At 40.0% G+C, this 10,005-nt stretch overlaps 4 protein-coding genes across 4 annotated transcripts; 1 reads left to right on the top strand and 3 right to left on the bottom strand.

The window, feature by feature from the left end:
- Window positions 1-551: 551 nt before the first annotated feature.
- Window positions 552-1,072, bottom strand: LOC115762455. The gene is made up of 2 exons (XM_030704661.1): window positions 1,000-1,072; window positions 552-939 (listed from the first exon to the last, which is right to left on the bottom strand). The coding sequence occupies exons 1-2, from the start codon at window positions 1,060-1,062 to the stop codon at window positions 643-645; spliced, it is 360 nt and encodes a 119-aa protein (XP_030560521.1). The 5' UTR covers window positions 1,063-1,072; the 3' UTR covers window positions 552-642.
- A 965-nt stretch (window positions 1,073-2,037) lies between these two features.
- Window positions 2,038-3,009, bottom strand: LOC115759265. Its single transcript, XM_030700170.1, has 3 exons — window positions 2,919-3,009; window positions 2,511-2,843; window positions 2,038-2,440 (listed from the first exon to the last, which is right to left on the bottom strand). The coding sequence occupies exons 1-3, from the start codon at window positions 2,970-2,972 to the stop codon at window positions 2,081-2,083; spliced, it is 747 nt and encodes a 248-aa protein (XP_030556030.1). The 5' UTR covers window positions 2,973-3,009; the 3' UTR covers window positions 2,038-2,080.
- Window positions 3,010-4,424: 1,415 nt separating this feature from the next.
- On the top strand, window positions 4,425-5,472 carry LOC115758586. The gene is made up of 3 exons (XM_030699309.1): window positions 4,425-4,773; window positions 4,829-5,146; window positions 5,214-5,472. The coding sequence occupies exons 1-3, from the start codon at window positions 4,732-4,734 to the stop codon at window positions 5,424-5,426; spliced, it is 573 nt and encodes a 190-aa protein (XP_030555169.1). The 5' UTR covers window positions 4,425-4,731; the 3' UTR covers window positions 5,427-5,472.
- LOC115758577 lies at window positions 5,418-6,699 on the bottom strand. The gene is made up of 2 exons (XM_030699297.1): window positions 6,242-6,699; window positions 5,418-5,687 (listed from the first exon to the last, which is right to left on the bottom strand). Exons 1-2 carry the CDS (start codon window positions 6,650-6,652, stop codon window positions 5,484-5,486), a joined length of 615 nt encoding a protein of 204 aa, XP_030555157.1. The 5' UTR covers window positions 6,653-6,699; the 3' UTR covers window positions 5,418-5,483.
- Window positions 6,700-10,005: the final 3,306 nt, after the last annotated feature.

Raw genomic sequence — 10,005 nt, 5'->3', positions numbered from 1 at the left:
CATGCCCATCTACTCCCCCCATCACTTTCCACACCAATATGTATGCTCCCTAAGATCCTTGACTGTTAAACCCTTATCACAAATTCAACCAACCATTACGAAAAGCTATTTTCAGTGTTTCCTTATTAAATTAAGTTTACAACACCTTTAAGCAATGTTGAATATAATAAATTAAATTTTATAACAAGCAATTGTCAACTCGGGCTCAAAAATGGTTTCAAAATGTGTTGCTTTAAGGAAGCTTTATGAAAACTAATAAAAATAAAGCTCTGCTAGTTGTCGAATATTGTTCGTGGCAACCAATAATTAAAATACATTTATTTGGATTTGCATACCATTTGTCAAAAAAAAAAGTGAATTAAAACTATTTGACAAAGCGTTTCAAGGCTTGACAGCCTTAAACTAGATTTATTTTATTAATTGAATACAATTATATCTGCTGACAGCTTAAAGCTCAACTTATGACAGCTTGAAGCGAGCTAAATAATTGTTGGTAACTATCTCTATGATAGCTAAATTTTATAATCATTTATAAAGCTTGTCTCAAGGTCGATTAAAGTAAGTCGAGAATTAAATCATATTTTGTGTATATTCAACGAAGTCAGGAATTCAGACAGATGTAAGGCATGCCAAAGTCTGTATCTAATTCCACGGCTGCATTGGTGCAAAAGTGTTCCATTCGAGGGGTTTCATGGTGTTCCATTCGAGTGGCTTCAGGGTGAAGAGGGGCGGCAGTGGTGCACAATCGGAGCCGCTGCACTGTGTTTGGGTCTGGGTGCCATTGCCTGTTTGATTCTGGCTCTGGCTCTGCTGTCCATCTCCCGAGACTTGTGTTTGGCAGCCGGGTCCAGTTTGTGTCTGCGTCTGTTGGCCATCTGCCGAGGTCTGGGTATGAGTTCCATTGCTGCCATCATTGCACTGCACTTGGACTGGTAGCGCCTGTACAATGGTAAAATTAAACATGGCTGCGACAGCTTTTGGCTAGTCAATTCTCATTACATTCACGCTGGCTAGCAGAAATATGACCATGGCCAGCAGGCAGACACTTCCAATGAATCTCATGTTGAACGTTTCGCGGACACAACTCGAACTGAGTGGAATGCCTACCGAGTCCGCGCTTTTTATAGCCAAAAAAAGTAGTCAATAGCAACAGTGAATAGATCCTACGATAATTAAATTTCAACGGTCAGTTGGTATTTCGGTTCTTTTTTTTTTGGGGGGCACTGATTAGATTTTTTGGCAGGTGTACATTGAAATAGCTGTAAACAGCAGTTAAGTAGTGGGATTATTTGATTTTGAAAGCGTACGTTAGGTCAGCGCGTAGGGGTGTGTTCCAAAAAGCGTCTTATTTTCAATTTAATTGATAAGTTCAATTTAAAGTTAATATCAATGCTATATTAAATTATACATTGATGAATATTAAATTTTATGCTCAATTTATGAGGATGAACTAAATATAATTTAATATAAATGAATGTAATTAATATTAATATAAAATTGATTTCGAAAGCCATATTTTCGCATGCAGCTGTCAAAGTTAACAATCAGTTTGACATGCGATTCAATCAAACTCAAATGTTCTATGCTAACAATATACTTTTGTGAGTGCCTGTCTAAATTAAACAGATAACTTCTCTAGCTTTGTGACAGGACAGAGTTGCCACCCTGCAGTGACAGTTTTGAGGAACATTTTTACAACAAAAGGAACTATCAACTGACAGCTCATTGACAGTTTTAACTGAATTCAGCAATTCCTCTAGTCGCTTGTCAGCTGAAGTTGCCAATTTATGCGCTGCAGAGTTGCCAATTTATGCGCATGGCGTTGCCACATGTGCACACAATTGGAATAAGTTGCTGATTTGGAAACTTCTTTAGAAAAAGAAGAAGCGTTTGAAGGCAGTGTGAGATATAGAAAACGCTATCGAACCACTTGTCAAATGCAATGTCCTGTCAACTAACAATAACCTTGACATAAACATAGGAAAACGAAATCTAGACCAAAATAAACTGTTTTTTCTTCTTTTTTTGATAAATGCTCATATATTTGTTGATTGGCTGCCAAACAGAACGCAGTCCGAATTTAGACAGTGGCTGCCGTCGAGGCAATCACAACTGGAGCCGCTGAGCTAGCAGCGGGCGAGCTGGCAACAACGTTAGCAACAGTTGTAGCAGGACTTTGGGTAGTACTCTGGACACCCTGGGTGCTCAGGGGCGCCACGGTGGTGGAGGGTGCAGCCGACGAAGTGGTGGGCACACCGTTCTTCAGGCAACTGTCGAGCAGATCGTATGTGGCAGCCGTGTCGCGCACATAGTTGCTCTCGGTGGTATTGGTGCACTGGTATTCCGTGTCCTGGTTGGCCTTCATGGCCTCGGCGAGAGTGTTGGCCGTGTTGGCGGCATTGGTGGCAATGTCATAGATCACCGAGACATCACCTTGGGCCTGAACATTGGTGATTTGAATATTTGCTGTTTAATGTGCAAACGATGTGCTTTCAGGAGTTTCCACTTACCGCAGTCGCGTAGCAGTTGAAGAAGCTGGCGGTGTCATTGCCGGTGGTGTTGTCGCAGTTGGTGAAGGCGCTGCACAAGCCGCTCACATCCTGCTGATAGACGACCTGATCCTTTTGGGCTTGTGCTGTCAAATTGGCCAGCTGCTCGTTAAATGTGCTAATGCAGGTCTGGTACGAGCTGGAGAACGTGGCAGCCACCTCATTCAGCATGGGCAGATACAGGGAAAAGCACTGAGAGGTCACGTCTGCGGAGACCATATCCAAGTTGTTCGCTTGCACCAGATATTTATCCAGGGCGCCCTGCAGCTGCGTTTGCACTGAACTCGGCTTGGCCTACGGTTTGTTAAAACAAAACAAATGCTGCTTTAACTGATTATTTTATTTGGCCCAGTGGCCCAGCTCAATTACTTGGATGTGGAGGGCCACGCTGGCCAGAATTAGCACACTGCACAGTAGTTTCATGTTGAGGCTCTCTCTGGTTCGTCAAGTACTGGACATGGCCCACAGTTGGCGCTAATGCTTTATATACAGTCCAAATCGTGTTCGGTCGTTCGGGAATGATTGATGCATTCGCAAGTGAATTTGTTGTCAAATTGCGTCTAGCAACCAAAATAGCTGCCTCATCAGGTGAAAGGTGTGAAGCCCGTTACGGCCGCCGATCAATTAGGTGGCATTAAGTCGACCCAAACGGCAACGCAAAACGACTTATGCCAGAGCCCTCAAATTGCTTTGCATGTGCATTTGTGATGCCCACGTAACGCCCACATAAAGCTATGACCCTGTACACCAAAAATAGATACCCGCCCCACTCGCTCGACTGATAGCTCCTTGCACAGGTTCGGCCTTATTACAGCCGAGCTGTACGGCTGTATGGCTGTACGGTTAGCCTGGCTAATGAAATATTAAGCCAATATATGCGCCAATTTGTCTACAACTCGATTGTTTGGCTTATCGGCTTTGGCATTTTGTGTGTTATCGCAATCATAAATAATCGAAACTATGCCAAAAATGTGACGTTACACGTCAGCAACTGTAGTCAACATTGGATATTGAATATGAATATTCGTGCACCGATAATTAACGTATATATTAATAACAAAAAAGAAAACTCCACAGCACATTCTCGATAATTGCCCAGTCTTAATCCTACTGAGACATATTTAGCTGGGGTGTCGGCTATTTAATGGTAAATATGATTGCATATGATTGGACTAGACAAACCGCAATACATATAATTTTCCATAATAAGAATAAATCAATAGAATAAAATACTAAAAGATCAAAATTTTTTCAATACATATTTATATTCATAAAAATTTCACTTATTATACATGAAGAAAGTTGTCATAAAGTTATAATTATAAAAATAAACATAATAAATTATGAGAATTATCCAAGCAATGCTACTTTATTGCAACTTCCTTCAAAATCAAAAATTATTTCCTTCAAAACTTAAAATTAAAAATATCTAGGAATATTTAAATGGATAATAGGAAATTAAATAAATAGTTCAACATTTAAAGAAATAATATCATCCAAATATAAGCTAAAATTTTCAATAATAATAAAAAGAAAAGAATAGAAAATCACAAAGTGACCAACTATTAACAAGGCATAAATCCAAGATGTTCGCATTATTCCGTATGAAAATTTCAGGAAGCTTCCGGGTTGAATCAGAAGACTTTTTTATCTACTCTTGGATTCCCCTTAGCAAAGCTTTAACTTATTAAAAATTGCAAGCGTCATCCAACATAAAAAAGTAAAGCGAGCATGTTAGAGTTCAGAGTTCATTTTAAGCGCTTCGCTATTATCAAATTAATAAACAGTTTATATACGATAAAAGCGATTTTTATTGGTTGCTTATACTTAGAAAAAATATGTATATATCAAAAAATCACTTAATTTGACATTCTTTCTTGAAATTCTTTTTGTTTTTATTAAATTTTACTTGAATTTAATGTTTATGTATACATTCAACTATTTTGTCATATAATTCAAGCAGCTACAGGCGCATAGAAAAGTATGCCTCACATTTTCAGTTATTACAGTTTGACCAGCACTGAGCTTCTTCTCTATTTTGCAAATGTCGCGATAAGAACAAGCCCAGCGACTAAACGTAAACAAACAAACCATGAATCAATGTCATATTAACCAATAAGCCCTATGCCTTGAACCTTAACAGCAGTTTGCAGTACTACGTTGCCCACTAACCAAAACAGACATGAAAATCGTATTCATAACTTTGCTGCTGTCGCAGTTGCTGGTAAAAAAAAAAATACCTAAAAATTTAAGGGATTGGAAAATTGACTTTAGAAAAGAGTTTGCAGCTCGCGCAAGAACCGCGCAGCCTGAACAGCCTGACAGCCTATTTGGAGAGCCACGATTTGGCCGGAGTGGGCAATACGAAGAAGTGTTTTGCCAGCTATCTGCCGCAGCTGGAGCAAGTGGGCGCCAACTGGTCAACGGCGTACAGTGGCTGCCAGCGGCAAGCGGACACAGTGCGAGACACCGTGCTGAGCAAGCTGGGTGGCGAGCAAAATCTGATGCGGGAGGCGGCATTGCGCATAGACAGCTACATAGACAGCTGCCTGAGTATAACGAATGTCCTGGACTATTTCAACTGCTTCGCCAAGTTGGTAGGTCGACAAATGGCCAAATCTTATTTATAGATTATTATCATCAAGTTAACACATTATTTGCCAGTCGAAACAGCAGCTGGCCGCGATGTATGCAATATCGTTCAATGCCTCGGAGAATGCGCTCAGTCTCACACAGCAGCTGAATGGCATCGATGTGGAGCGCTATCTCTGCACGAATCGCACCGAGGAGAGCTATGTCCTGGGCACAGCGCGCATATTCGATGCGCTGGATAAATGCCTGCAGCTGGCGGCGAATTCTGCTAAAACCACAGATTAAAGTCTTTCAAATGCTTTACTAAATATCTAAATTCTATCTAATGATTGTTTATATTGTTCAGTCCGCACTGTTGTCGGCTTCGCTGCGACATTCATGAAGCTCCTCGTACGCCCGACGCATGCTGTTTATATACATCACCTTTGCATCGAGCGTGCACAACATCAGCGTCTGATAAACTGTATCGTAGTCCTGGCGCAAGCGTGTATGTGCGCTTGTGCTATTGTAATTAATCTCTGTGATCAAGTCCAGATTGCGGTTGCCCTGTAAAAGCATTGGAAATGGTTTAGTTATGCTTGTAATAACACTAGCTGAAAGTCAAGCTTGAGCCTTAGATTAAACTTGTCGCTGGTAAGGAAACGCAGAGTATAATCAAAGTTGTTTGGCTTGATAAGTTTTAAGTTTTTAAAGAACTGCTTGCAATATCCACCTTTTCAACCCATTAAAGCTGCATTTAACTCCATATAATTTTATTATATTTAGCATCAAAATATGCACTTATTTCAAGCATTTATTTGCTTTTTATGTTCTTTAAAAAACAACTATTAAATGACTTAAAAGTTGTGCTCTGGTCAAGCACAAATATATATAAATCAAATAATCAATTTAGAGTTCCTTGTTGCGCTTCGTGGAGCAAAGCTGTAAGCTTTCAGTAAAAACCGTTTTGTTGTGGTACTAAATTAAAGCTATATTAAAGCTGTTACGAGCTTTAAAGCTTTAAGCTTTTAAAGATTATTTTTATAAATGTTGAACCTACTGCTCTTCAAATTTAATCTCATACAGTTTTCTGCCACTGTTTGTTAGAGTATTGCACTTACATTATTTCTGATACACTCAAAGTACTCGAGATCGTCGTCATGTGAATCACACTGCGCGAAACTTCCACACAACTGGCTGCGTCCCAGTTCGATTTGTTCGCGTTCCAGCTGCTCATTGATGGTCAGATTGAGCTGCCCGTTCGTGGCCTCCAGTTCGCACAGCTCGTACTCTTTGTAAAAGGTGCTCGAGGCATTTTCACTGGCCAGCATGTAGTCATCGTGACAGTCATCGAGTGTGGTGTCTGGCCAGGGTGTGCCTATGCCCAGAGTCTTGTCCGCACTTGTGCCGCATGACCCATGCAGGCAAATGGCCAGTAGCAGCTGCAGCAGCAGCACCAGCTGCCCGGAAAGCTGCCACCGGCGACGTCTGGTCTCGCAACCCAACTGGTTCTCGACTCGTACCGCACACATTTGGCTATAGATTTTGAATGGCGCCTCAAGCGGCCGGCCAACAGTCGAGTGTGTTATTGAAAAGGTATCTAATTGAAAGTTTCCTACTAATTTCTCGCAATCAAGTGTAAATGTTCGACGGCAACAGTCATATATAGACTTAGATTGGCATATCAATTGATAGGCGGACATTATCTGGTATGTGTCGTGTGTTATGAGAGCTGATCCGTTGTTACAGTGAAATAAATCGATTTCAAGGCAACTTTTTATGGCAACCTCATATAAGGTCTGTGTAAGTTTATCTTGCGACCTTATCATGTCAATAATACTTATATATATATACTTATATATATATATATATATATATATATATATATACGTGTTTATAGACGTATTTTCTTCTAATCAAAATTCAATTGATAAGCTCAATGAATGAATATAATTTCTTTGGCACCCTATAAGTATGCAACTATTCAAGTATGTTAATGACTTAATTATTAATAAATTATCATTTGATAACGTTTATTTATGTATGCCTTCCGCTTGATTAATAAAGCTCATTCACTCTACAATACATCGCAAATTTAGAAAAAACGCTTAAGCTTGTCCAAAGCGCTCCTGAAGGTCTGTGGCAGCAATTGAATATCTTCCTCTGGCATTCTTTCTGTTGTGCTCACAGGCGGTATGGTTGAATCAGTAGACACGGCTGGTGCATCGGTAGAGACGGCTGGTGCATCTGTAGAGACAGCTGGTGCATCAGTAGACACGGCTGGTGCATCAGTAGACACGGCTGGTGCATCAGTAGAGACAGCTGGTGCATCAGTAGACACGGCTGGTGCATCAGTAGAGACAGCTGGTGCATCAGTAGAGACGGCTGGTGCATCAGTAGACACGGCTGGTGCATCAGTAGACACAGCTGGTGCATCAGTAGAGACAGCTGGTGCATCAGTAGAGACAGCTGGTGCATCAGTAGACACGGCTGGTGCATCAGTAGACACGGCTGGTGCATCAGTAGACACGGCTGGTGCATCAGTAGACACGGCTGGTGCATCAGTAGAGACGGCTGGTGCATCAGTAGGCACGGCTGGTGCATCGGTAGTAACAATGGGTATATCTGTTGTCGACCCAACTGGTGTAGAGTCAACTGGCTTATCAGTTGTTGGTTCAGATGTTTCTTCGCCACCCGAAATACAATTATTGAAGTCCGAATCGCATTTCTCCAGCTCGCGCGCATACTCCAGACGGGCCTCATCTACGCATTGAGTTAGATCTGAATCGATGATACCGTATTTGGTGCTAATCGTATTGAACCTGGTGTTCGCATCACTGTTCAAAGTGAACATCACTTTGTAGCTGTCAGCGGACTGAAAAATAATATAATTTTAAATTGATGATGATGGAACATTTCTCTTATGATAAACTATCACATTACGAAATCTGCTTACAATATAAATATATAAATAATTTATTTAAACATCTAGACAGGTGCTAGCCTTTTAATCCAATCCATTTTCAAATTTTAGATTAATTTCTAAGAATCAGAATATTCCTTTTTAAAGTACTGTTGTTTTCCATATTTATCTGGTTTTAGTAATTTCAATCACAATGGAACGATATTAGGGCTGCAAATCCATAAAAAAAATGTCGTTGATAAGCATCTCGATCCGAGCTTTCTAACAATAATCGGTTCGTGAAACTTGAATTAAGGTGTTGGTTCAAACCTATGTCATATAATTTGTAATGATTTATTAATATTAAATTGTCTGTTCTACTGAAAATATTACAAGCCGTAATATTAACCCAAAAATAAAACTGAACTGAATTAATTGGCGTAAAAGCTTTTTCTCAAATCATTTTTGACATAACTATCGAACCAAAGGATTTATTAAATAATATTATTTGGTTCGCTTCCTTCGAAAACTAGTTTGGTAAAAAATTCGATTTATAAAAAAGAAATTTACATTCCGATACATACATATATACTTGCTTAAATACTTACCGCATTACGGTAGCAATCGAAGAACTCCAGACCATCGGTCAACAAATCGCAGGAGCCGAGGTTGCTGCACATTCCATCGCTGCGGGACAGCAGATCCTTGCGACTCTCTGCACTCTGGGCGGTCAGTTCGGTCTTCTCACTTTGGGCTGTGGTCACGCAACCCGTGTAGATTCTGTTGTAGTTGTCCAAAACATTCATCTGGTCCGTGATATATTGGTTGAAGCAGTTGTTGATCAAGTTGGGATCATCGTTGCTGGCATGGGCCGAGATCAATGAGCGCATGGCCTTATGCTGCAGCTCCACGAATGGTTGAAAGTTAACATGCTTGTCAAGAAAAGCAGCATTGCAGGCGGCGGCCAACACCAGGCACACTCCAATCGTGTACTTCATAGTTTTCTCTTTTTGCTGTGACTTTCTTTGCGCTGTTTCACAGTATGAGATCCTTGTCGGGAGTAACGAATTTGCTGAACTGATCGCAAAAGCGTGCACACTATACTTTTATACCCGACGAAAAGACAATTGTGGCTATCTGAAATAAATTAGGAAAAGATTTTTGATTAAAAACTAATCAAAATATGGTGATTACTTGGTTCTTGAATAAGTTTCTAACTCATCAAATGAAAGTTATTAAAAATAGCATAAGAAAAAAAAACGTGCATATCACCAATCCACGGCGCGTTGTCGTTATTATCTCAGGGCCAAACACGTTTTAACCAGCAGGCATCAGATAAAGCTTACTGGCAAGTGCGCAACTGTTCCAGCTGTCGGGTTAACACTGTAGTCACTATTTATGTTAAGTGTGAGCAATTCACAAAATGCTGGCTATCAAGGCATTTTGGGTTGCTTTACGTAAAATTCAGCTAAGTATATAAATTAATGAATGTGATAACGAATGGAAATGGAACTGTATTTGGCATAAATCAACAGTCATAATGAAATTTAATAAAATGATTATACCCTGTGCCCATTTAAAATAGGTATAAAAGAGTTTAATAGTCTAAGCAAATATATGCTACATGCAGTTGAAAGCATGTCCGACCCCATACAGTATATATGTATATATTCCTGCTTAGTCAATTTAGCCATGTCTTACTGTCCGCTTTTGTTCCGGTATAAACGCGTACATCTCAGAAACAGAGCTGGACACTTGTAATTCAATATATGTATGCCATGCGCGAAACAAGTTGAGACTTGTTTTATTAGGTATAACCCAAAAACTCAAAAAGCTAACTTAATCAAATTTTAATTGAAGACTCTTGTATGATATACACAGTTTAAGAATGTATCACTTCTTGGATACCTCCATCCATTCTCCCCGCAATACAAAAAAAGTAGAAGCAACAGCCTGGAAATTTGCTATGTACACATATTCATG

Source organism: Drosophila novamexicana, unplaced genomic scaffold, assembly GCF_003285875.2.
Source record: "Drosophila novamexicana strain 15010-1031.04,08,12 unplaced genomic scaffold, DnovRS2.1 tig00000008-arrow-pilon, whole genome shotgun sequence".
NCBI lineage: Eukaryota > Metazoa > Arthropoda > Insecta > Diptera > Drosophilidae > Drosophila > Drosophila novamexicana.
This window is presented reverse-complemented; position numbering and strand designations above follow the sequence as displayed.

What these genes read in the sequence shown, in the direction of transcription:
- LOC115762455 (XM_030704661.1), bottom strand. Translation starts at nt 1,062, where the DNA reads ATGAGATTCATTGGAAGTGTCTGCCTGCTGGCCATGGTCATATTTCTG. An exon ending in TTCTGCTAGCCAGCGTGAAT is followed by an intron (nt 940 to 999) that starts GTAATGAGAATT and finishes ACCATTGTACAG; the next exon opens with GCGCTACCAGTCCAAGTGCA.
- LOC115758586 (XM_030699309.1), top strand. Translation starts at nt 4,732, where the DNA reads ATGAAAATCGTATTCATAACTTTGCTGCTGTCGCAGTTGCTG. An exon ending in TGCTGCTGTCGCAGTTGCTG is followed by an intron (nt 4,774 to 4,828) that starts GTAAAAAAAAAA and finishes ACTTTAGAAAAG; the next exon opens with AGTTTGCAGCTCGCGCAAGA. An exon ending in TCAACTGCTTCGCCAAGTTG is followed by an intron (nt 5,147 to 5,213) that starts GTAGGTCGACAA and finishes ATTATTTGCCAG; the next exon opens with TCGAAACAGCAGCTGGCCGC.
- LOC115758577 (XM_030699297.1), bottom strand. Translation starts at nt 6,652, where the DNA reads ATGTGTGCGGTACGAGTCGAGAACCAGTTGGGTTGCGAGACCAGACGT. An exon ending in TTGAGTGTATCAGAAATAAT is followed by an intron (nt 5,688 to 6,241) that starts GTAAGTGCAATA and finishes ATGCTTTTACAG; the next exon opens with GGCAACCGCAATCTGGACTT.
- LOC115759265 (XM_030700170.1), bottom strand. Translation starts at nt 2,972, where the DNA reads ATGAAACTACTGTGCAGTGTGCTAATTCTGGCCAGCGTGGCCCTCCAC. An exon ending in GCGTGGCCCTCCACATCCAA is followed by an intron (nt 2,844 to 2,918) that starts GTAATTGAGCTG and finishes AACAAACCGTAG; the next exon opens with GCCAAGCCGAGTTCAGTGCA. An exon ending in TCAACTGCTACGCGACTGCG is followed by an intron (nt 2,441 to 2,510) that starts GTAAGTGGAAAC and finishes ACCAATGTTCAG; the next exon opens with GCCCAAGGTGATGTCTCGGT.